The sequence below is a fragment of the Balaenoptera musculus genome, chromosome 1, assembly GCF_009873245.2.
Source record: "Balaenoptera musculus isolate JJ_BM4_2016_0621 chromosome 1, mBalMus1.pri.v3, whole genome shotgun sequence".
Taxonomy (NCBI): domain Eukaryota; kingdom Metazoa; phylum Chordata; class Mammalia; order Artiodactyla; family Balaenopteridae; genus Balaenoptera; species Balaenoptera musculus.
The window spans coordinates 11,928,800-11,952,777 of NC_045785.1; the positions used below are offsets into that span (position 1 = coordinate 11,928,800).

General features: G+C 43.1%; 1 protein-coding gene across 7 annotated transcripts in view; it reads left to right on the forward strand.

Moving 5' to 3' along the window:
• Nucleotides 1–2,171: 2,171 nt before the first annotated feature.
• The window catches only part of DDI2 (DNA damage inducible 1 homolog 2), a 43,008-nt gene continuing 21,201 nt past the window's right edge, over nucleotides 2,172–23,978 (forward strand). For 4 of the 7 annotated variants that reach the window (XM_036833095.1, XM_036833111.1, XM_036833156.1 and 1 more), the window contains exons 1-5: nucleotides 2,172–2,474; nucleotides 11,780–11,909; nucleotides 14,502–14,738; nucleotides 16,894–17,020; nucleotides 20,145–20,272. In XM_036833095.1, the coding sequence (XP_036688990.1) occupies nucleotides 2,337–2,474; nucleotides 11,780–11,909; nucleotides 14,502–14,738; nucleotides 16,894–17,020; nucleotides 20,145–20,272 (760 nt within the window). In that variant the 5' untranslated portion in view covers nucleotides 2,172–2,336. The remainder of the gene's footprint in view (nucleotides 2,475–11,779; nucleotides 11,910–14,501; nucleotides 14,739–16,893; nucleotides 17,021–20,144; nucleotides 20,273–23,978) is intronic. The other 3 variants (XM_036833147.1, XM_036833164.1, XM_036833103.1) reach the window with 3 other exon arrangements.

The window sequence follows — 23,978 nt, forward strand, 5'->3', positions numbered from 1 at the left end:
CAGCTGGGAAGACTCAAAGGCTGGAGATGATTCAACAGCTAGGGTTGATTTGGAATCAACTGGAAGTGTCTTCATTCATGTTCTAGGAGGGTATTCCTGGTAATTGGCTTTGATCTCAGCTAGGTTGTTGCCTGAACCGTCTATACATGTTATCTCCATGTAGTCTCACTGCCTGGGGTAGTTTGGGCTTCCTCACAGCATGGCTGCTGGGTTCCAAGAGCAAGTGTTCCAAGAGAATCAGGCAGAAGCTATATTGCCTGTTATGAACTAGCCTCAGAAGTCACACAGTGACACTTATGCCAAAGTCCATCTGCCATAATTCAAATGGAGGGACATATACCCCATCTCTTAATGGGAGGAATGTCATGATTACATTATAGGATGAACATATAAGATGGAAGATATTGCCGTGGCCATCTTTGGAAAATAAAATCTGTCACATCTGGGCACCAATAGAAAAAAATGTAACACAAAAATCAGTCAGTTCATGATTCCAACTTCAGCTGAATCCTTGATACCATCTGGCAATTCTACATCATTTCTCTACTCAATTTGCTTCAACTTACAATGGTTATTTCAAACCTTCTCTGCTGTAGTAGGTGGTAGGTATGTCTCACCTAAAACCTGTTACAACCCCTCCCCCGCCTCCCCCCCCACCCCCGCACCCCATCCATACCCTTTAAAGAGGTGAGACAAGCTAAACACTCACTTTTCCTGGCCTTTTCTTGCATCTGTGTGACACAGTTCTGGCCAGATGTAAGCAGAAACCTACTGGGGGACTCCTGGGCAACCTCTTGCTTGAACAAGAAAATGGTGCATGGGGTGGAGGCAACCAGCTATATCATGACCCTCAGGGAAAGGCCAAAAGATTTGCCAGAATTCTGTCCCTTGTATCATTGAGTCACTGAATCAATGCTGCTGTCTACCTCCAGGCTTCCTATCCTGTAAGAAAAATAAACCCTCACTTGCATAAGCCATTGATAGGCTTTCTGTAGCTGATAACAACCACTCTTCTCCACCCCGCCCCCTTCCTCCACCTTCTGTCTTTATGCTCCCCAGAAAACCTTCCCTCTTCCTTTACAGAGATACATCTTCAGCTGGTCTTTCGCTTACTTTCTTGCCACCAAACCTACCTACACTTACCTACATCCATAGCCATCCTGACCCCTCCTTCCCTCCTGTTATAACAGAAGAGGGTGTCCCTACTCCGTGGATGGGGGAGCGGGGGGTAAATGGGGAGATGCCAATCTTGTATCCATTGTATCTTCCTCTTTCCCTTTTGGTTTTCTGACTCATCCTCATGTTTTGGGCTTCTATTTCTCATCAGCTATGTGGCCTTAAACAGGCCAGTAAAGTAGCACATATTTTATCGAGTGGATTCTAAGCTGTGCCCAATAAAAAACACTGCAATAGGTGCTGGGGTTTGCCAGGACTAGGAAAGAAGCAGTCCAAGTAGAGGGAAAACTATTTACGAGGCAGGGAAATGGAGCTTAGGAAGAACTGAAAGTCACAATGTGGCAGGGAGGGCAGAGTGCAGACAGGGCTCAGGAGGCAGGGCTGAAGAGCAAGGCAGGGGCCAGTGAGCAGGGGTTCTATAATCCAGGCAGGGTCGTGATTTTGATTTTAACCCTAAATCATCAGAACAAGAAGAAAAGTAAGCTGTCTGAGCCTCAATTTCTACTTTGGAAAATATGTCTGAGAACAATCTGCTAGGTTCTCAGTCTCCTGTATCAGCTTGAGAGTTCATTAAGGGCAAAGACCTGTATTTTTACGCATTTTTGTACCCACGTGGCTATTTGCCAACACGCGCTCAATAAATGCCTGTCGGATGAATAAATGAGATTTTGGAGTCCTCCACCGACGTCACTTACTAAATCAAGCAATTAATACTTATTTCTTTCTCTTCGTTCGCTCCCCTTTCCTCGCCCTTCCTCCCTCTCCCGTCCCAAGAGCCCTGCAATCCTCTGCTGCTTCCCGCCTCCCCTTCCCAGCTCCGCCCCTCTGCTGCGCCGCGAAGGCGGAGCGGGTCAGGCGGGCTTTACGGCATCGGCGTTGCGGCGGGGCGGGGCGCCGGGCGGCTGGCGCGCTTGGCGGCAGCGGTGGGAGGCAGGCCGGCAGGCAGGCAGGCAGACGAAGTTGCAGGCGGGTGGTGGTGGCTGTACTTGCTGGTGAGGGCGGGAGGGAGTGAGTCACTGAGCGTGTGTGAGGGAGGGAAGGAGCGAACGGGCGGGCGAGCGAGCAGCCCGCGCCGTCCGCCTGCAGCACCAGCCAGGCCCCGCCGCCGCCGCCGCCCCGCGCCGAGGCCGGGCCGAGCCGAGCTGGGTCGGGCCCGGGCCATGCTGCTCACCGTGTACTGTGTGCGGAGGGACCTCTCCGAGGTGACCTTTTCCCTCCAGGTCGACGCCGACTTCGAGCTGCACAACTTCCGCGCGCTGTGTGAGCTCGAGTCCGGCATCCCCGCAGCCGAGAGCCAGGTACGCTGAGCGGCGAGTGGGGCCTCCCTCCGGAGCTAGCCCTCCCGCCTCGGGGCCTCACGCACTCCTTTTGCTGCTGGTGAGGAATTGGGGGGTGGAGGGGAAGCAGGATGGCCATTCCCAGCCCACCCCCGCATCCGGGAGGGAGCTGGAATCGGTGGCTGCCCCCATACGCCCCAAGCGTGGGGTGGGGTGCTGGGGGAGAGAGCGGAGAACCTGACCGCAGACGCACCCACTGCAGCCTGAGGAGCGCGTGGACTGTCGGGCGGCCCGCCCCACCTTGTGGCTCTTTGACCCCTTCTCTAATTTCTCGAGTTTGGGGTGTCGGCGTAGACCTAAGAAGAAGCCGTAGGTCTGCAAGAGTTCATACAGTCTGCTTCCCCAACCAGAAATACCAGTTTGGATCACTGTGGGAGATGGATGTTCATCTGCTTTTTTGGAGAGGGCTCTTGCCTAAGTAAACGTAATTTACCTTTAAGTGTAGAGATTTGCGCTCGAAGTGAAGGGAAAAGTTTGAGACTTGCACCACCTTGTTTTGAAGCCTTTGGAAATGCTCTTTTCCCTACCACATGCGTTTCTGGTTAAATCATTATTTTTTTTTAAGTAATTATTAGTTCAACCGAAACTATTTCTCTGGTTTCTTCCCTGGTAGTAGGCCAAGATCCCTCTTTCTTTCAGGTCACAATTCAGAGTTTGGGTGAGTTCAGAGCTCAGTGCTTGATGAGGATATTTGCTTAAAAATGGCCTCAGTGTGATTTGGTTGTTTCATTTCCCTTATCCTGCTGGAAAGAAATTAAGCTGCTCTTACATTTTAAGTAAGCAAAGTAATTTATTCTCAAAATGCTCTGATGCTGCCACCAAACAGATTTGGTGGCAGTAACTCTGTGGCCTTCACACTGAAACATGTAAATCCTGACTTGATAAGTGGGCCTCGGAGGGCATAGTCTAAACATTAAGAAGATTATAGAAGTCGTCCAAGGCCCCAGAAGGTAAATCTTGATTTCCTACTGCAGTTATGAAATAGTTCCAAAAACTATTGCCTCACTACAGCTTGTTCTGCCCTGTGCTATGGTAAACAAGTGTGTCAATATTTTGTTCAGAAGTGAGTATGATTCCTTTACACTTTGAACTTTAGAACCTTGGCATAAGCTGAATATCAAGAAAGAATTTATTTGGGGGCACAAGGTGTCACTCAAATAGGCATTCTGGCAAAAGGGATTTCTTGGAACTTCTGTTAAAAAAAAGAATCCACAAAAACTCAGGAACCAGTTTCTGTCAATGAATCCCTCAGGTAGAGAGCTAGAAAAGAAGTTTAAGTAGGGAGGGAAAATCAACTCAGATTTTTGAAGGTGACTTTTTCAATTGTTTCTCTTCCCTCTGGCTGTTCTTTTATCCTAGTTATAATCACCAGCTGGTAAGGGAAATAAAAAAATTAAAATGTAAATTGACTTTGTTGGGCTTGGGAGAAGACAAAGATTGTGATTTCTGTATTCCTGCACTTTTTGAGATGGCTGTAGCCAAAAGAGGGTGTCAGATTGAAAGACGATTAATTGTATGGTAAGGCAGGCACTGTCCTGCCAGTGCGGAAGGTTAGCAGTACCTTCCTAATTGAACGGTTAGGCTAACTCCAAATTCTTTCTTATTCATTAGGTCAATGTTTTGGCATTTACTTCCTTCCCAAGCCAAATTAGCATATGGAAACCTGGGCTCCAACTAGTGTTAAGCCTGTATTACATAGCCGGTAAACAGCTCCTGTTTTTCAAGTTTGTTCTGTTGGCTCCATTGTAACCTAACACAGTGTCTATTTTAGGATGTCTGGTGGTCCGTTGTCTTTCAGTTGCTTGCCCATCAAGCAGGAACAGGATCCACCCTAGACACTTGAGTCATTTCCTTTCACCAAATCATAATAGTAAACATCATTGTAGTTTTTATGCACAAATATATCATTTTCACTTACTTGGGGCCTCCCCCCACCCCTCCTTTACCTCCCAGGGTTCTCCCATATTACTCATCTTCCCCTCCTTCCTCTCAAAGTTCTCCTGGTCTCTTTACCTTTACTCCTCTTACTTCCCTTCTCTGTTCTCGTTCCTTCACCTCCATTTCTGACTCCATTTCTAACGGGGATTTTTTTTTTCTTGTTCCTGTCTATTCTTTCCTGTTACTGTGTGTCCAGACCACTGGTCTGCAAACTTTTTCGGTCAAGTATCCCTCTGAGTAAAATGTTTTGGAACATGCATCTTTGTGATGTATATAATAAATAATATTTATGAACTAATGGCATATGCATAATATAAATGCATATATATTACATGTATGTAATAGCTGTAAACATCAATTATATACATGAAGTAATACCTTAGGTCATTATAAACAGGCACAGGATAGAATTTAAGGAAGGATGAACTAAAATGGAAATGCAAATTCTAATTATTTTCTGTTTTCTTCCTACATCCTTAAAGAACTGTGTCGTATGTCTGCCCCTCATTAAGGATCACTGGTTTATAATTCAGTCTTTCAACATCAGCATCGACTGTGCATAAGGATATGCTTGGAAAGGGTGTTAATTTTTAACAGCTCTAGTCTGATTATAGTAGTTATAATGCAGTGATAACAAATTTAGAATAGGAACAATCTCTACTTGCACATGTGATTGAAGCTGGGCATGTTCCATCTCTTAACACAAGTGTGGGTTTGGAAGCCAGGCATGGCCCTGTTTGATGCTTTGATGCAGACTTGGCTAGAGGAACTTCAAACAATTATTAAGAACTTAGCTTCACTTGAAATTAATATCTTTGCATTTTTGAAAGATTGTTATAATTTACCCCATAGGTGGCATGTGGTTTTAAAAAAAAAAAAGTGTGCAGAATGTATAAGAACTCTCAAATGAAGGCATATTTAAATACCAAATAATAGCAGTAACTGTATGATCCTGGAAATGCAGCTCTGCACACAGCATGATCTATGGTTTGTAAAACACTATTTTGTTTGTTTATTTTTATTTATTTATTTGTATATTTATTTATTTTATTTTTGGCTGCATTGGGTCTTCGTTGCTGCACACAGGCCTTCTCTAGTTGGCAGCGAGCGGGGACTACTCTTTGTTGCTGTGCTCAGGCTTCTCATTGCAGTGGCTTCTCATGTTGAGGAGCATGGGCTCTAGGCACTCGGGCTTCAGTAGTTGTGGCACAGGGGCTCAGTAGTTGTGGCGCACGGGCTTAGTTGCTCTGCGGCATGTGGGATCTTCCCGGACCAGGGCTCAAACCCGTGTCCTCTGCATTGGCAGGCAGATTCTTAACCACTGCGCCACCAGGGAAGTCCCTGTAAAACACTATTTTATTTATTGTTATTATTTTTAAGTAAATTTATTTATTTATTTTTGACTGTGTTGGGTCTTCGTTGCGGTGTGTGGGCTTCTCATTGCGGTGGCTTCTCTTGTTGTGGAGCATGGGCTCTAGGCGTGTGGGCTTCAGTAGTTGTGGCACATGGGCTCAGTAGTTGTGGCTCATGGGCTTATTTGCTCTGCGGCATGTGGGATCTTCCCAGACCAGGGCTCGAACCCGTGTCCCCTGCATTGGCAGGCGGATTCTTAGTCACTGTGCCACCAGGGAAGCCCAAAACACTATTTTAAGCCAGTAGAAACTGAGAATTTCTGTTGTAGCTGGTTTTGCCATGTTTATTTTCACGGGTAATTTTCTTGTATTTCTTTTCTGATAAATACCACATATTCATTATAGAAAACTTGTAACATATAGAAAAGGAGAAAATAACACCATTACTTATTACCTTATAACTCAGATATAACTGCAGTTTACGTTTTAATGTATTTTTTCCTAAGCTTTTTTCTTCTTATATAGTTAAAATATATCTTTAAAACATATGGCCTGAACTGTAATAAACAATTTCATATCTTTCTTCAATCAACACTGCATTGTCAGCGTTTTCCCATAACATTTCAAATTCTTGCAATTTATCGTTTTAATGGCCACATAATATACCATCATACAGATGTACTGCAATTTATTTGTTTTCCTTTTGCTGGGCATTTTTTTTTTTTAAAGAAGGAAAGGAGGGCTTCCCTGGTGGTGCAGTGGTTAAGAATCCTCCTGCCAATGCAGGGGACACGGGTTCGAGCCCTGGTCCAGAAAGATCCCACATGCTGCGGAGCAACTAAGCCCATGCGCCACAACTACTAAGCCTGTACTCTATAGAGCCCGCAAGCCACAACTCCTGAAGCCCAGGCGCCTAGAGCCCATGCTCTGCAACAAGAGAAGCCACCGCAGCGAGAAGCCTGTGCACCACAACGAAGAGTAGCCCCCGCTCACAGCAACTAGAGAAAGCCCGCACGCAGCAACAAAAACCCAACACAGCCAAAAATAAATAAATTTTTAAAAAATACCTTTAAAAAAAAGAAGGAAAGGAGGGAGGGAGGGAGACAAGAGAGTTTGTGATGGTATACTATTTATTTATTTAAAATTTATTTTTGGCTACGTTGGGTCTTCGTTGCTGCACGTGGGCGTTCTCTAGTTGGGGCGAGCGGGGGCTACTCTTCCTTGCGGTGCACGGGCTTCTCATTGTGGTGGCTTCTGTTGTTGCGGAGCACGGGCTCTAGGTGCGCGAGCTTCAGTAGTTGTGGCACGCAGGCTCAGTAGTTGTGGCTCGCGGGCTCTAGAGTGCAGGCTCAGTAGTTGCGGCACACGGGCTTAGTTGCTCCACAGCATGTGGGATCTTCCCGGACCAGGGCTGGAACCCATGTGCCCTGCATTGGCAGGTGGATTCTTAACCACTTTGCCTCCAGGGAAGTCCCTTGTTGGGCATTTGAATTGGGGACATTTGGAAGCAGTTACAAGTAACATGTCCGTGGATACCTATATACTTAAGGCTTTGTCTCCATTTCTGATTATTTCCTCAGGATAAAGTCTTTTTTTTTTTTTTTTAATTTTATTTATTTATTTATTTATTTATTTATTTTTGGCTGTGTTGGGTCTTCGTTTCTGTGCGAGGGCTTTCTCTAGTTGCGGCAAGCGGGGGCCACTCTTCATCGCAGTGCACGGGCCTCTCACTATCGCGGCCTCTCTTGTTGCGGAGCACAGGCTCCAGACGCGCAGGCTCAGCAATTGTGGCTCACGGGCCCAGTCACTCCGCGGCATGTGGGATCTTCCCAGACCAGGGCTCGAACCCGCGTCCCCTGCATTGGCAGGCAGATTCTCAACCACTGTGCCACCAGGGAAGCCCAGGATAAAGTCTTAGATATGGAATTGCCAGGTCTTTTGGGAGGCTTTTAGTAACTATTGTCAAGTTATCTTCCAGAAGGGTTGTAAAAGTCAAGCTGACTATTACATGGGATGGTATGTGTAGATCACTTGTCATATAGTGGGCTTTCAGCTAATGGTAGATACTATTATGAAGCCATTCAAATGTGATTCCAAGGGTTTCGTGGTCAGTTTATGATCCTTAATGCTAGAAATGTACTGTTACGATATCTGTTGATTGATTGAAATCTCTTATTCAGAGACCAGAAAACATTTGACATCATGCCTAAAGGCTTTGGAGTTGTATTAATTAGTGTATTGTTAAATATTGGTTAAGATGAGAATTCAGTCTCTAGGGTGCCTCCTCTGGAGAAGTACTAGCAGTTGTGCCAGTTTTGGAGATTAAGACTTGTAGCTGTATAAGTTTTCCTGTTGTAAGTTCTTATAACTGGTAAAACTTGAATTTTGAGCCTTATAACCTTTGAGCTGGGTATTATGAATGGTAGAAAGTATCACCAATGCCATAAACAAAACTCATTTTGTTTTGACTGGTAGAAATTTGAAACCATTGGTCTACTAGATACTCGTATTAAGTTGGAAAATCATTCAGATTTATTCTGGAACTTAAGCTGCAGAATAATTGTCTTAGATTCTTAAGCCTATTTTAACAACAACAACAAAACAGTTCTTTTTGGCAGTTATAATTTCAACTAAGCTACTGTTTATCTCACCTATGTCCTTGGACTAGAATGGTATACACCTGCTGCTTTGTCAGTTTGAAGAATGTTTGATCCTTACCCACATTCTCCAGTCTAGTCTTTTTAGGAGATTGGGGCAGATAGCAACCTTCCATACTTCATGTTACATGTTTGATGGTACTGACTGCCTGGATCTTACATTTTTGTTGTTAGATCAGGCTGCCTTCTTTTTAAAAAATTATGTTGTCTGCTGAGGAAAAACTGTTCAGCTGAACAGTGATGGAATGATGTGTGGCATCTGTAAAATGGGAATCCAAAGAGTGAGGGGTTGGTAGTGCTTCTTTCTTCATGTTCAGGGCAGGGGATACATTGAGCAGTGGACAGTGTTTGATCCCGCTGGTGAGTAGAGGCCCTTAGTAGTGATAGGTGGCTTAGTAGCTCTTGCAAAGGTCACCCAGCTAATTCACCATGCCACTTTGGACTTATATTTGGGAAAGTTGTATGTGGTACTAGGAAAGAGTATGGGCTGTGAAGTCAGGCAGATGTGGTTGCAATCCCAGTTCTCTTCTCAATAGCTGTGGAGCCTCAGGTCACCTAACTGTAATTTGTTTCCCTGTACATAAAATGGGACAGTTAATATCTACTTCATAAATTGATTATGAGACTTAAACGAGAGGATATGAGGATTAAGTGGAAGACCGTAAGAACCTAGTAAGATGCTGGCTCCTAGTAGGAGCTCACTCAGTGGTAGCCGTCTGCTATTTTAATATGGCTTTCCATGTAGCATTTCCAGCCTGAAGAAAATTCAGTGATCTTGTGGATAGGAGCATTCTGATTCTCCTGAGTTTGATTTCTCGTTGTAGATAAGTACATGTTCTCTTATAAGTACAGTTAGAATACGTTGACGGATCATGTGTCTCTAAATATACTGATAGTTGAATTCCTGACCCTGGAAAATTAAGGAGTAGGCCTTAGGCCACTGGTACTTTCATTATGGTTGCTTCACAAAGTTGAAACCCCCTTGTAGGAGCTGCCTGCATGGCATTTCTCTTGCATGCCTCTTTCTTGCTGCACACCTCAACCCATGACACTTGTCACTTCAGATTTGTGGTGGTTTTTAAAGCAATCCCAGAAGCTATAATATGACTCTCAGGTTGTATTGCAAACCATCTATGTTGATTCTGGTATACTTTTACTATGAGATATATGCTTAAATAAGGGAGAGTGAATGGGTTGATAGAATGACAGTTGCAATCTATTGTAACATATTTCGACTTTGCAGGTGAGGGTAAGAACTAACAATACTTTTTCTAGTCCTGTATAGAACTTAAAAAATATAATTCAGCCTACAAATTCTGCAGATCATCTTTTTGTTCAACCCCAGAAGTATTTGATTTTGGAAGGAACTAAATTGATTTTCCTGTTCTATTTCTCATGTCATTGCAAATTCTGAGAGCAGATATGACAGATCTTTTTTTTTTCCAGTTTAAATCCTGTATTTTTCAGGTTCTGTGTCAGGCAGTTTTACTATGAGAGTTATGAGGACACTTGAGGAAACATTGTAAAATGGTAGTGTAGCAGAAAGACTTGGAAAGGATAGGTGTAATGATTATCTAGCCCCAGCTGCTTGCTTGACAAATGTGAACTATGAAGCCTGGACCAGCTGAGTGACGGGGGCCCTGTCAGAGCCAGGACAGAACTCAGGTTCCTCAGTTTGCCAGTGGCCTCGTGGAAAGTGAATTGTTAGGAAGAAAACCTTTCAAAGCCAGAGTTTATTCTGAATGCCTCTCTACAGAGTAGGTCATAATGCAGGTTAGGTTTTGTGTTCCTTCATGGTGAAATCATAGTATGCCCTTTGTCCCTTTTCTTTCCACAGCCCGTTGTTTCATCTATTTTTATGCTCTCAGGCTTTCTTCTGTGTTTGATTGCACATCATAAAAATATTTTCCTTAGTAATACATCCCTGATCCTTTTTTCCATCTGTGTTTAATTGTTCTTTTTTAAATTTCTTCCACTTTTATCTTCCACTCATAAACATAAGAGTGATAAAAGTTTGGGGAACGTCGAAGAGAAGGAAGAACTCAGGAAGCTTGGTATTTGGGAACATTTCAGACTTTCCAGTGTGCGAGATCATTTAAAAGTGGACACAGGGCTTCCCTGGTGGCGCAGTGGTTGAGAGTCTGCCTGCCAATGCAGGGGACATGGGTTCGAGCCCTGGTCTGGGAAGATCCCACATGCCGTGGAGCAACTAGGCCCGTGAGCCACAACTACTGAGCCTGCGCATCTGGAGCCTGTGCTCGGCAACAAGAGAGGCTGCAACAGTGAAAGGCCCGCGCTCCGCAATGAAGAGCGGCCCCCGCTTGCTGCAACTAGAGAAAGCCCTCGCACAGAAACGAAGACCCAACACAGCCAAAAATAAATAAATTAATTAATTTTTTAAAAAAAAGTGGACACAGTACAGTCATGTACTGCAGGGTGACTGGAGTTAACACTGTATCATATATTTGAAGGTTGCTAAGAGTAGATCTTAAAAGTTCTCATCACAAGAAGAAAAATTTATAACTATATGGGGTGATGGATGTTAACAAAACATATCATGGTAATCATTTTACAATATATACATATATCAAATCATCATGTTGTACAACTAAAACTAATACAGTGTTGTATGTCAGTTATGTCTCACTAAAACTTGTGGGTGGGGAGTGAACATATCATTTAATAGTACTGCAGTTATCATCCCCAGAATAAATCACTCCCATTTCCCTCCCTGCTCAATATTAAATCTAAAATTGTCTACTTCCCATAGATTTATTTGTCCTTTAATTCAGCAAATACTTGGGCATTATTTATCTACCAGGCCCCTGTTCTAGGCATTTGGGATATGGTGAAAAAAGTAAAGTCCTTGTCCTCAGCGTAGCTTACATTTTAGTGGGACAGAGAGATCATGAAGAAAAAATATATAATATGGGAGGTGAGGGTGCATTTTAAATATTAGGGAAGGACTCTGAAGAGGTAGTGTGTGATCAGAGACCTTAAAAAAATGACCCGGGAAAGAACATTCCTCAGGTAGAGAGAACAACAAGTGAAACAGCCTTGAGGGGGAAGTTGCTGGTATTATTTGAGGAATAGCAATCATGGTATGAGATGAGGTCATGGGGGAGCCAGGGAGCCGAATTGTTTGGGCCTAGTAGTTGATGAGAAGGATTTTGGCTTTTATTCTAGGTGTGATGGGAAATCACTGGAGGGTTTTGAGCAGGGAGTGACATTCTCTAATGAAGAGGAAGACTGTAGTCTTTCTGTTTTGTACCATGTTACTTCTCGGTGCTTTATACTATTAAATCTTTTCTGGTTGCAGATTGTCTACGCTGAAAGACCTCTCACAGACAACCACAGATCACTGGCTTCTTATGGCTTAAAAGATGGCGATGTTGTGATTTTACGACAGAAGGAGAATGCAGACCCTCGCCCTTCGGTGCAGTTCCCAAGTAAGGCATCTCATAATGGTTTCACAGCCCTGGCAAGCATTAGTAGATAACATAGTTCAGAGTTTTGGATTTGCCTTGGATTCAGACTGCCAGGGTACAGATCCTGACTCTGCCACTTGCTTGCTGGGTAACTTCGGACAAGTTAACACTCTAAGTCCATTTCCTCATCTGTAAGATGTGTGCTATAATTAACCGTAACTCCTGGGGTTGATGGGAGAATAATGCATGTAAAACCTTTAGCACATAGCAAGCCGTCAGTAAATATTAACTTCTGTTGTTATCAGTGATCATTTTATCCTTGAGAAGGACTTGAGAGGCTGCATATGCCTGTGCTTCCTGGCTGACTTTTGCTGCTTTGTGTCTGGCATTCAGTGATAGGCCTTTGCTGAACATTTGGCAGTCAGCCAGGCACTTGCACCCACATTTCAAGTCATCTCATAACTGTTGTAGGGAAGAGATACCTCTTGACAATTTTTAAATAATATCTTCATAGCTAGTAAGTGAAGGCACAGGATTTAAAACTTGATGCTTTTCCCGTTACACTGAGCCTTATGAACCTTAAGCAGCTGACCACCAAATTCTGGTTCTTTCCCACCATCTTTGTTAATCATGTAAAAAGAAACTTATTTATCTTAGATGCTACATCTAGAATCTGTGCATTGGGAGTTAGGAAGTTTCTGTGTCCTTGAAACAGTGTGCAGAATTGTGTGGGCGTCTGTGCATTTGATGGGGAGAGGGTCCATAGCTTGCTTCTGAGACTCAAAGGAGTTTAGGTGTCTGGGTGATGACCGACTCCAGTTTAGAACACAGTGCTTCCATTCAGCCTGCAACTGGAGCTATAAGAGACCATCAAGCCCTGTTACTTTCAGATCCAGATTACATTATTCCCTTGGGGCTACTGTTAAACTTTAGAAAGGGAAGGGGTTCAAATAAACCAATCAGTAAAGCCCAAATCTTCCTGTGGTTAATTTGGTGAAATTGTTAGTTCTGAGATTCACTGTTTCTTGCTTTTCCTGTGCTGTGCCACAGGGACAAGAGAGCCAGTAGGTGGGGGAGGGGAGGCAATTCTGGTCTGTAAGGTAAACAAACAAGTTTTTCAAAATTATTCCGAAGTGAGTGGACTCTCAAGATAAGTATAACAGGGTTGAGATAAAAATTTCTCAACCCATAAGGAAGACCCACCCATATATGTTTTGCTGGTTGACCTAGATTAACTACCTCACAAAGATCATCTTATTCACTTCACTTTTTCATTGGTTCGAAGTTCATGTCCATGTACACGTACACACACACACACACACACTGCCAGCTGAGGTCTGTTTGAAGAAAAGTGCCTAGTTGAACCCATGGTAGGAGGCACAAACCTTACTCCTGAGTTTAAGCATTTTCTTTTTCTCTTTGAAGTCCACAAGGCTTCAGGACAGCCCCAGACTTGGAGCAGGTGCAATCATCAGATACATTTTGGGGTTGAAGAAATGTGGATTCACTCAGTCTTAGCCCGTCATTCTGCTTATCCTAGGATTTTATGTTTTTTGTTTTCTTTTTCCTATTTAAAAATACAACTGTTTTTTTCAATAACAGCTTTATTGAGATATCATTCACTACCATACAATTCACTCATTTAAAGGGTACAATTCAGTGATTTTTAGTATATTCAGAATTGCCTAACCATCACTATGATCAATTTTAGCACATTTTCATCATCTTTACAAGAAACTCTGTACTCATTAGCAGTCATTCCCCATCTTCCCTCATGCCTCCTAGCCCTAGGCAACCATCAGTCTACTTTCAGTCTCTGTATTTTCCTATTCTGGACATTTCATAAATGGAATCATACAATATGTGGGTCCTTTGGGTAAGGTTCCCTTTTATTTTCCTTTCATTTTAATAACGTCAGCTCACCCTGGAGTATGGAACCTGGGAGTGTGGCCTGTGAACCTGTTAAATCTTTTGGTGTACTCAGCACTGAGAACCTGTGCAGGTTTCTTTTCTTTTTTTCTCTCCCGTGAAATGATTACACCTACTAGCTTCCCAGGGTATGAGAAGAGTTAGCAGTGATGCACAGATGAAAGTGTAAATTCAAAGAACTAATAAGTGTGGCACATACTTGTAGAAGTTAACATCTAACATTATGCTGTTCACTTGATATGTATGGTATTCTTTACCCAAGGTGTCAGGGCTCTTTGGAGCATATGTGAAAGCAGACTAGGATTTTTCTTAAGAACCATATCCAGCTTTGCATGGTTATGTTTGAGATTGGCTTTGCTTTTTTAAAGACATAAGTAAGTAAAAACTTATTATCCTGGGATATTTTATAAGCCAAGAATTTGGGATTATTACCATTGTCTTCCTATCCCTACCTCTACTCCCCAACCCCCTGTTTTTCTGTTCTTTCCTACCTATTCACTCTCGGACTGCAGTCTTTGTATTCAAGGTCAGCGTGAGAAAGAACCAGGGAAAGGGCATTCGGAATGTCTGTGATTACCATCTACTACTATTGCATACCACATATGTGCAAATCTGCTGTTTCCTTCAAATACTTGTTTTTATGGAGTCATTTGAAGTAAACTTCGAATCGATTTTCCCCAACAGACTTACCCCGAATAGACTTCCGTAGCATAGCTGTGCCTGGCACGTCCAACACCCGGCAGCGCCAGCCAGCAGGAGCTCAGCAGTCCCACTCGTCTCCTGGAGAGGTAGCTTCATCTCCTCAGGGCCTGGACAATCCAGCCTTGCTCCGAGACATGTTGCTGGCCAACCCCCATGAGCTGTCCTTGTTGAAGGAACGCAATCCACCCTTGGCAGATGCTCTGCTCAGTGGAGATCTTGGTAAGCTTCTGAAATTGGAAGGCTGTCAAGCTAACCTGAGGTGAATAGTTGTATCACAGCAAATGTGGAGAAACTCAAGCAACTGGTGTGTTCAGCCCACTGTGTCACATGTTGTATTGAACATATCAGTTGGTCTGTGAGAGGTAAATTAGTGCTGATGCCAGAGGCTGAGTTAGTTGGCAATAGTGACAGAATTTTAGGACTATGTAGAGTTCTGAAACAGCTCAACCAGCCCCTTCGTTTTCCTTTCCTTCCTTTTTTTTTTTTTTTTTCCCCTAATTATTTTAGCAGTGTATAACCCAGGTACAGATTTTTTTTTAATTGAAGTATAATTGATTTACAATATTGTGTTAGTTTCAGGTGTACAGCATAGTGATTCAGGGGGGTTTTTGTTTGTTTTTTTGTGTGTGTGGTTTTTCTTTTTTTGCAGATAATATCTTGTAATGACCAGGTACTGATATTTTAACCTGTTTAGTTAGAACCTCAGTTAAAGAGAGTACCAGTTAACCAGCTGATGCCAGTTAAAATGATTTAGTTCCAGGAAAACAGGTCCAGTGCCATCAGCCTGTTTGGCAAAGTGCAACCCCTTTATTCTCATTCACCCTAAATTTAACAGTAGTGCGGTTGTCACCAGCAGTTTATTTGGGGCTATATTTTAGCCATTCTTGTATTTAACAGAACATTTGTTTTTAGTCATCTTTATGAATTAAGTTTTCTCTGTACATTTCTCCAGTTTTACTCCTGGGTTATGAAACCCTACTGATTAAATTTTAAAACATAACAGATACTTAATAACTTATTCCTCAATAACCATTTTTAAAATTTAGGTAATATTTACCTACAGAGAAATACTTAGATTTTAGGTATACAGTTCGTTGAATTTTGACAAACTAATGTAACCAGCACCCCAATCACAATATAGAACATTTCTTTCACTCCAGAAAGCTCCATTATGTTCTCTTCTAGTCAGTTTCCTCCCCTTATAGGCTCCAGTATTCTGATACTTATAGGTTAGTTTTGCCTAATTTTCATCTTCATGTAAATGGAATCATATAGTATGTCCTCCCTTGTGTCAGGCGTCTTTCACTCGGTGTTTTTTAGATTCATCCATGTTGTGTGTATTAGTTCATATGACCATTATTTTGATTTCTTTAATGTCTTATGCAGCGTATCTAATTGCCAAAGACCATGATGATGGCACTTTTACATTTATACATTTGAATGTACTCACATTTACGAAATAGCAAATAAAGGAGGTTCTTGTAACATACATCCATCTTACAGCAAGCAGTGTTTTCTCTTTGCTAATTTTCCTGCTTAGTATCCATCGGGTAATATAGACAGACTAACAGTAGTTTGCTTATAATTTATCTGCTTTAAGGCAGAGTGTGTTTTAAAGGAAACAAAAGTAGAAGAGGAAAAGAGGGGTAGTAGCGCTCTATTTTATTTCTAGGTAATAGGATAATAAGGGCAGTGGGGAGGGGAGGGGTAGCATCATTTATCTGCCACACTGATTTAAATTGAAAAGGCATCATCTCTGAGATGATGTCTGCAAATACATTATTTCTTTTTTTTATATATATAAATTTATTTATTTATTTGTTTGTTTCTATTTTTGGCTGTGTTGGGTCTTCGTTGCTGCGCGCGGGCTTTCTCTAGTTGCGGCGAGCGGGGGGCTGCTTTTCGTTGTGGTGCACGGGCTTCTCACTGCGGTGGCTTCTCTTGTTGCGGAGCACGGGCTCTAGGTGCGCGGGCGTCATTAGTTGTGGCACGTGGACTCAGTAGTTGTGGCTCGTGGGCTCTAGAGCGCAGGCTCAGTAGTTGTGGCGCACGGGCTTAGCTACTCCACGGCATGTGGGATCTTCCCGGACCAGGGCTCGAACCCGTGTCCCTTGCATTGGCAGGCGGATTCTTAACCACTGCGCCACCAGGGAAGCCCCAGCAAATGCAGTATTTCTTTACACTAAATTTAGGTGAAGAAGTAATCTTTTCTTCAGAGAATAGAAAGTAAACGTAATTGCTCATTTTAAATGATCTTTAGCCATCCTTTCTGCATCTCTTACAGTTGTATTTTGAGAAATTGTTCAGTGTGGAAAAATACTAATAAAGAATGAAAATATAATGGTTTTTAAGATTTTGCCCACTGTTGTTGCAGAGAAATTTTCTAGGGTCCTGGTGGAGCAGCAGCAGGACCGAGCCCGGAGGGAGCAAGAGAGGATTCGTCTCTTTTCTGCGGACCCTTTTGATCTCGAAGCTCAGGCAAAGATAGAAGAAGATATAAGGTAATGACTCCTTTGCCCAAAGAGCAAGATTTAGAGAATCTGGAGTTCCCAAACTCCAGGTCATCTTGTATTTGTTGGGCATCTGCTTTGAGGTAGATTCCTTATTTTGCATCTGAGGTAGTAGCTTCAGTCTTCTAGTTTATTCTCTCCTCTTCCATTTTCCTTGCATTTTGATTCAACGTTACAAAAATACAGCTACCTAACTTAATGACTTTCTAAAATTTTGATAAAGACTCCCTGACTAGCCCACAGCACATTATTAAGGCAACTCCAGGTAGATGACCCCAGGACTGAGCAGAAGCCCCCAGTTTGGTGAGACTACTAGGCTGGCTACTCACACTGATTGGACTCTCTTTCCTTAGACATAATGCATGAGCCCCGATTAAATCCAGGGCTGGGACATGACTGAATTAGAGAGAACTGTACAAAGAGGAGCCTGATAGTCCTAAGTCCGTTTTCCTTCCACAGTTCTTGTACTGGCCTCAGCAGATAAACTGACTGCAGGACTGGTTTCCAGCTCCAGATTCTCTAATGCTGTGGTTCTCACCTGGGGCAGCATTAAAGTCATATGAGAAGCTTTTAAAAATGCAGGTGCTCAGGCTTTACTCCCAAACCTGATGAATCAGAATCTTAAGGGGTGGGACTTCCCTGGTGGCGCAGTGGTTAAAAATCTGCCTGCCAATGCAAGGGACACGGGTTCAAGTCCTGGTCCGGGAAGATCCCACATGCCGCAGCGCAAATAAGCCCGTGCGCCGCAACTACTGAAGCCCGCACACCTAGAACCTGTGCTCCACAACAAGGGAAGCCACCGCGATGGGAAGCCCTCGCACCGCAACAAAGAGTATCCCCCGCTCGCCGCAACTAGAGAAAGCCCGCACACAGCAACGAAGACCCAACACAACCATAAATAGATAGATAGATAGATAGATAGATAGATAGATAGAATCTTAAGGGGTGGGGCCTAAGCAGGTACAAGGATGCTAGTGCCAGCCTTGGTCCCCTTACTAGTCACAAGCAAGAAGCTGTTCGGTCAGTCCCTTTGAATAAAAGAACAGTTGCTTTCCTCCATCCCAGATTCGGTTTATGGCTAATTGTGAAGGCCTTAGTATAACTAAGCACAGTAACTGTGAGGCTGCTCCTTTCAGGGGTCTGATCATCATCTTTGGTTACTTAAATGAAACCTAACTTGGTCATTATATTACACTGTTAACTTGGAAGTCAAATAAAGGGTTTCTTATTTCTCTGAGTACATTTGAAATCAGAGAAATGTAAATACACCAGAATCAATTGATAGCCCTAAGCCGTTCACTTGTGTTCTTGTCTGTATAGTGTTCCCATTAATCATATTGGATACTAATAACTATCTTTGAGAAACATCTCTCTAGTTAAATCTACGCAGAGAAATGGGAAGATATTTGCGTTTTCTGAACTAGACCGTATTGCAGCTATAAGTGAGCCTGACATAACTCTCAAGAACAGTTGCATTCAAGCCAGGAAGCAGGAGGGGTGGGCGGGGCAGTGGGGAGGCGTCATAGCCAAACCATGACACCAAGCTATTGGAAGAGAGGTGAAACGAGGCACATCCACAGGGCTCATGTTTCTTCCCAGGGGTGAGGTAGGGGAACTGGGACAATGCATGTGTTCTTTTAAAGGAGAAAACCTTGTGCCTGTAAAGTGACATAGAGCCCAGGGTAGCCAAAGTAACTGGTATTATTTCAGATGATTTTTTGCTGAAATGTATCTTGGTTGGAGTCAATGTAAGGCCAGGAGTGCACAACTAATTTTAGGTTATTTTTAAATTTAATAATGTGACCTAGGAGAAAAGCTGTGTAATTGTATAGAATGCCTATAGCAGTTTTATTTGGTATGCTACACCAGTGATTACACAGGGTACGTGTACACTGAGGTATATAGTAGCTCGCATATTTGCCGGGCTAAATTAAACAAGTTTACCTTTGACTTTCTGAGAAATTTAATATTTTATTATAGACTGGCTGATAAAGCCATCAGTACAGTTGAGCTAAAGTATTATTACAGAAGGGACCGGCGCTACAGTTTAGAATAGAGGTCAGCAGACTTTTTCCATAAGGAGCCAGGTAGTGAATATTGCAGGCTTTGCCGGTCGTGCAGTCTCTGTCAGTAGCACTCAGTTCTGCCAGTGCGGTGTGAAAGCAGCTATGTGAACGGTGTGGATGTGTTCCCATAAACAAACAGTGGGCTGTGGTTTGCCAGCCTCTGGCTTACAGCTGTAATTGATCCCACCTTGGACCCTGTTCTGTAATTGTCTCAGTCTTCAGCAAAGTTGCCTGGCCCCAACCCTAGTTTAAATTAATGTTTGTAGTGTTTGATAATGTTTTTAGAAGAGTTGGGGAGGAAGACATGAGATGCTGGAGTAAGCTGGAACTCCGTTTTATGTGCTTTTCTCATGTGAGAATTAGAATACATTCAATTTTGAAGAAATGTTTAGATGGACCAGGTGAACTATGACACATATGTGTGTGTGTAGCTTTCTGAGTGACAGCCAGGTAGTTAGATATTTTTGAGCATCTGCTCTTACCTTAGCACTGTGTACTAGATGCTTTATACCTCTCAGCGATCCTATGGTAGAAATTATTGTTCCCGTTTTACAGATTAGAAACTAATCTAATTTTTTACAGATTTGGAAATTAAGCAGCAGATGTAACACAAGCAGTTGAAACATCTGCGTATTATATTTGCAAGCTATTTTTAATGCAGTGGACATAGGAAATGTACCCAGATACCCAGTAAATCCTCAGTTTAAATTGGAGCATTGATGAAATTCTGATATTCTACAGGATAAAAAGGGTTGTGACCCTTACTCTCCAGAAGTTTGTTTTCCTGTTTCTGAGCTTGTAAAGGGAACATAATTGTTTTTACATGAAGGTGATTTGTATGCCTTTAGATTTTCTGCCAATTATGTATCTCACTTCCTCCTACTAAATCACATATTTCAGGATAGAGCACCAATTTCCATTTCCATGACTCAGCCGCTATAGTTGGAGCAAAAGATATGTACAGGTCTGTTTTTAATATTGTGACTTTGAAACAGATTGCTCTTCATGGAAATAATGCTTTTAGTGTGCCTGGTTTTGGTTTGTTACAGGCAACAGAACATTGAGGAAAACATGACAATAGCTATGGAAGAGGCTCCGGAAAGTTTTGGCCAAGTAGTGATGCTTTATATTAACTGCAAAGTGAATGGACATCCTGTGAAAGCCTTTGTTGACTCAGGTGATGTCTCCATCTTTTGTGTCTTTGTCTCTACATCCAACATTCTGACCTGACACAGGGAGAAGGGGAGACTGGTGTCTGTTAAAGATGGCAGTAGTCCTTTGGACAGCTGACTAACAAGCCCAGGGGTTATTGTTTCACTTGCCAATCTTTTCTTTGTAATAGGTTTTTCTTTAATTATTTCTTAACCAGTTTTGTATTTTGCAGTGTCTCCTTTATCTTCCTACCTCCCCTTAATTGGCATCCTAATTTCTAGGATACCTCTGTAAGAAACAGGAGTAAATGGGTTTAGAATAAGGAGCTATAAGAAGGAGGCGTGTAGAGTAGAGGTCAAACATATTTCAGCTTGGTCTGCGTGCCAGCACTTTACCGGGAGCTGTGAGGAGTTTAAGGGTGTATGGGGCATGGTTCTTGCCCTTAAAGAACTTAACAGCCAGGTCAGGAGACCAGAGTTCCCCACTTGAGCATTCAGATAATGCTGTACTCACTGGCACCTTTTCTCTCAGTAACAACACTTTGCTCTTGAGTAAGACCACACAGAGCAGCACCATGTGAGTGTAATTGAGTGGTCTTGTGCCTTCATTCTAGGTATCTCTCTTGAGGCCATGAGATAGAGTGTGTTCCTAGAGAAGTAAAAACCCCTGCTCAAGTAGGTTTTCTTCCACTCGTTCATCCACAAATACCTGAGCACATGCTAGGTTTCAACTGTTAAGAGTTTGTGTCCTGGGCTTCCCTGGTGGCGCAGTGGTTAAGAATCCACCTGCCAATGCAGGGGACACGGGTTCGAGCCCTGGTCCGGGAAGATCCCACAAGTCGCGGAGCAACTAAGCCCATACCCACAACTACTGAGCCTGTGCCCTAGAGCCCGTGAGCCACAACTATTGAAGCCCCCGCGCCTAGAGCCCGTGCTCCGCAACAAGAGAAGCCACCGCAATGAGAAGCCCACGCACCACAACAAAGAGTTGCCCCCGCTCGCTACAACTAGAGAAAGCCCACGCACGGCAATGAAGACCCAACACAGCCAAAAATAAATAAATAAAATAAACTAAAAAAAAAAAAAGAGTTTGTGTCCTGAGATGCATATATTCCTGGGAGGAGTAAATCTGCTGATTATTTACTGTTGAGTGCTATGTGCAGGACCTTGTGCTGAGTGCTTGGGGGTAAGACTGGAGCTTCATAGGGCTCCTACGAGTGAGAGACAAATTCATAAGAGACCCTGATATAACACTCAGCATTTATTGAGCCCTTACTATGTGCCAAGCACCATGCTAGGTGCTTAGTATATCATCTTCAATTTTATTTAATCCTCAGACTATCCCTATGAGCTATGTTCTATTATCCCTGTTTTACAGATGAGGAAACTTAGATATAGAGGGGGGGAAATCACTCTTCCAGGTATACAGAGTTCATGAACAGTAGACTTTGGATTCAGCCCCAGATCTGCCTGAAGCCAGAACTCTTAACCACTGTGCAAAAACCAGATGCGTGTTGGATGAACATGAAGACCACATTCTCACTCTGACTGGGTCGCTCAGGCGTGGCTTCTCCAAAGAGACGGCGTTTGAGCTGAGCTGTCTCCATGGGTAGAGAAGATGGGGGCTTTGACCTGAGTCTTAAGAAGAGGCAGGAGAGCAGTGAAAGGGACCCTTCTCATCCTGCGTTTGCAGACTTTACACCAATAACTAGCTTATGAGGAGTGGAGTGAGGAAGGGGGAAAAAAAAGAATTGCCTTCCCAAATTCCCTTTTCCTTCATTATTTCTGGGCCTTCTTGACTCTTAACCTTCCTCAAATGCCAAGAGCTTTAAGTGCCCATAAAGTGTAAGTTATCTGTGGGTAATATGAACAGGAAGTGTTGGAATTGAATGAGAGGAGAGATCACTGGGAGAGGACAGTCAGCTGGGGAGGAGATGGGTCTTGAGCTGGGCCTTAAAAGCATAAGTAGAATTCAAAGAAATCGAAAGTAGAGGAAGGGGCACTCTACAGGAGGGTCAGAGTGAGTAAGAGACAAAGGAGACATTCCTCTGGGTAAAGTGGAAGGTTTAGAGCAGTCAGGCTGTAAGGCTGGTATCTAAGGCTGTTTGGGCTGCCACAACACCATAGATCAGGTGGCTTATGAACAACACAGATTTATTTCTCGGTTCTGGAGGCTGAGAAGTCCAAGATCAAGATGCTGGCAGAGGGACTTCCCTGGCGGTCCAGCAGTTAAGACTCCACACTTCCAGTGCAGGTGCGGGTTTGATCCCTGGTGGGGGAGCAAGATCCCACATGCCCTGCAGCGTGGCCAAAAAAAAAAGATGCTGGCAAATTGGGTACCTGATTCCTAGTTCATAGATGAACATCTCCCTGTGTCCTCACACGGAAGGGGAGAGGGTGCTCTCTGGGGTCTCCTTTATAAAGGCACTAAATCCCATTCATGAGGGTTCCACACTCATGACCTAATTAATCACCTTCCAAAGGCCCCACTTCCTAATATCATCACATTGGGAATTAGGTTTCAACCTGAATTTTGGAGGGACACAAACAGTCTATAGCAGCTGGAAATAGTTGGACCAGGGTGAGGTGGGATCTGAGGCTGTGGTGATGTGGGTTTGAAGATCTTGTAAACAGTAGGAACCTTTGAGGACCTTTGAGCAGATGAATAAGGGATCTGAAGAAGGTGGTATTTTAAGAAGATTGAAGGCAGTGGCAGTTCTGGAGTATTCTGTACCCCTAAGGATCAGAACTATTTCCTTGCTTTAAACTGTATATCCACAGAGAGGATTGGAAACCAGAGAAGTTGTCCACTAGCTAGAGGGATAGAGTGTGAGCCAGGTTAATTGCTATGGTTAGAAGAAGAAAGGTCAGAAATTGCCCAGAATTTATTAACAGGATTGGAACTGAGTCTGAGAGTTGGGAGAAGGCTATAAGAAGAGGGGTCGAAAGTGAACAGTTTCCTATGTTTTATGGTTGTAAGAAAAAGAATTCCATTGGCAAGGGGAGAAATCCGAAGTGAGAATTATTTGGGGAGAAAGAGTATTTATACCTATTGGCTTTGAGATAGACATGTCCAGACACACAGGAATGTGGAACTAGATTCTGTGGGAGAGATTAGGACCCTCGATAAAGATGAGAGAAGCGTCTGTCTTCTGCACAGGCTGACTCCAGCTCTGTGGGTGAGTGTATGTAACCAGGAGAGAAAAGACCTTAGGGCCCTCTTCCTGATAGGAAAGAGGGTCTAATTGTTGGAGCAGAGAATGGAGAGTTCAGTTCTAGTTTTTTGAGAGACTGCATGATGTGTTTTTTAACTGGTAAATTAGAGCGTCCGAGTTTGAAATAAAAATAACTTGGTAAGATGTTTAGAGATACTCAGTGACAACTGATCTGAGGGTGCAGTAGTGCTTAATTGAGTGTTTCCATCTGTAGACATAGTTTGACTTTTTGGAAATCCTTTCCACGTTGTTTTGCTGTTTAAAGTTTTAAAATATCATTTAATTATTACATTTAAACAATGTTGTTTCCCTCAATGTGAAGTTTCTACACTGTGTTTCAGATTGCAATGTAAAACTGAAAGTTGAACTAAGTGTAGCAGGAAGCCCGCTAGGTAGGAATAATTGTACACAGACAGAAGCTTGGGAGTATACTTGCTTTCTGCCCTGTTCTTAGTGCTGCATTTTTTTGTCTTCCCACACATGTGGATTTTGTCTTTGTTACCTGATGTTTCCCTCC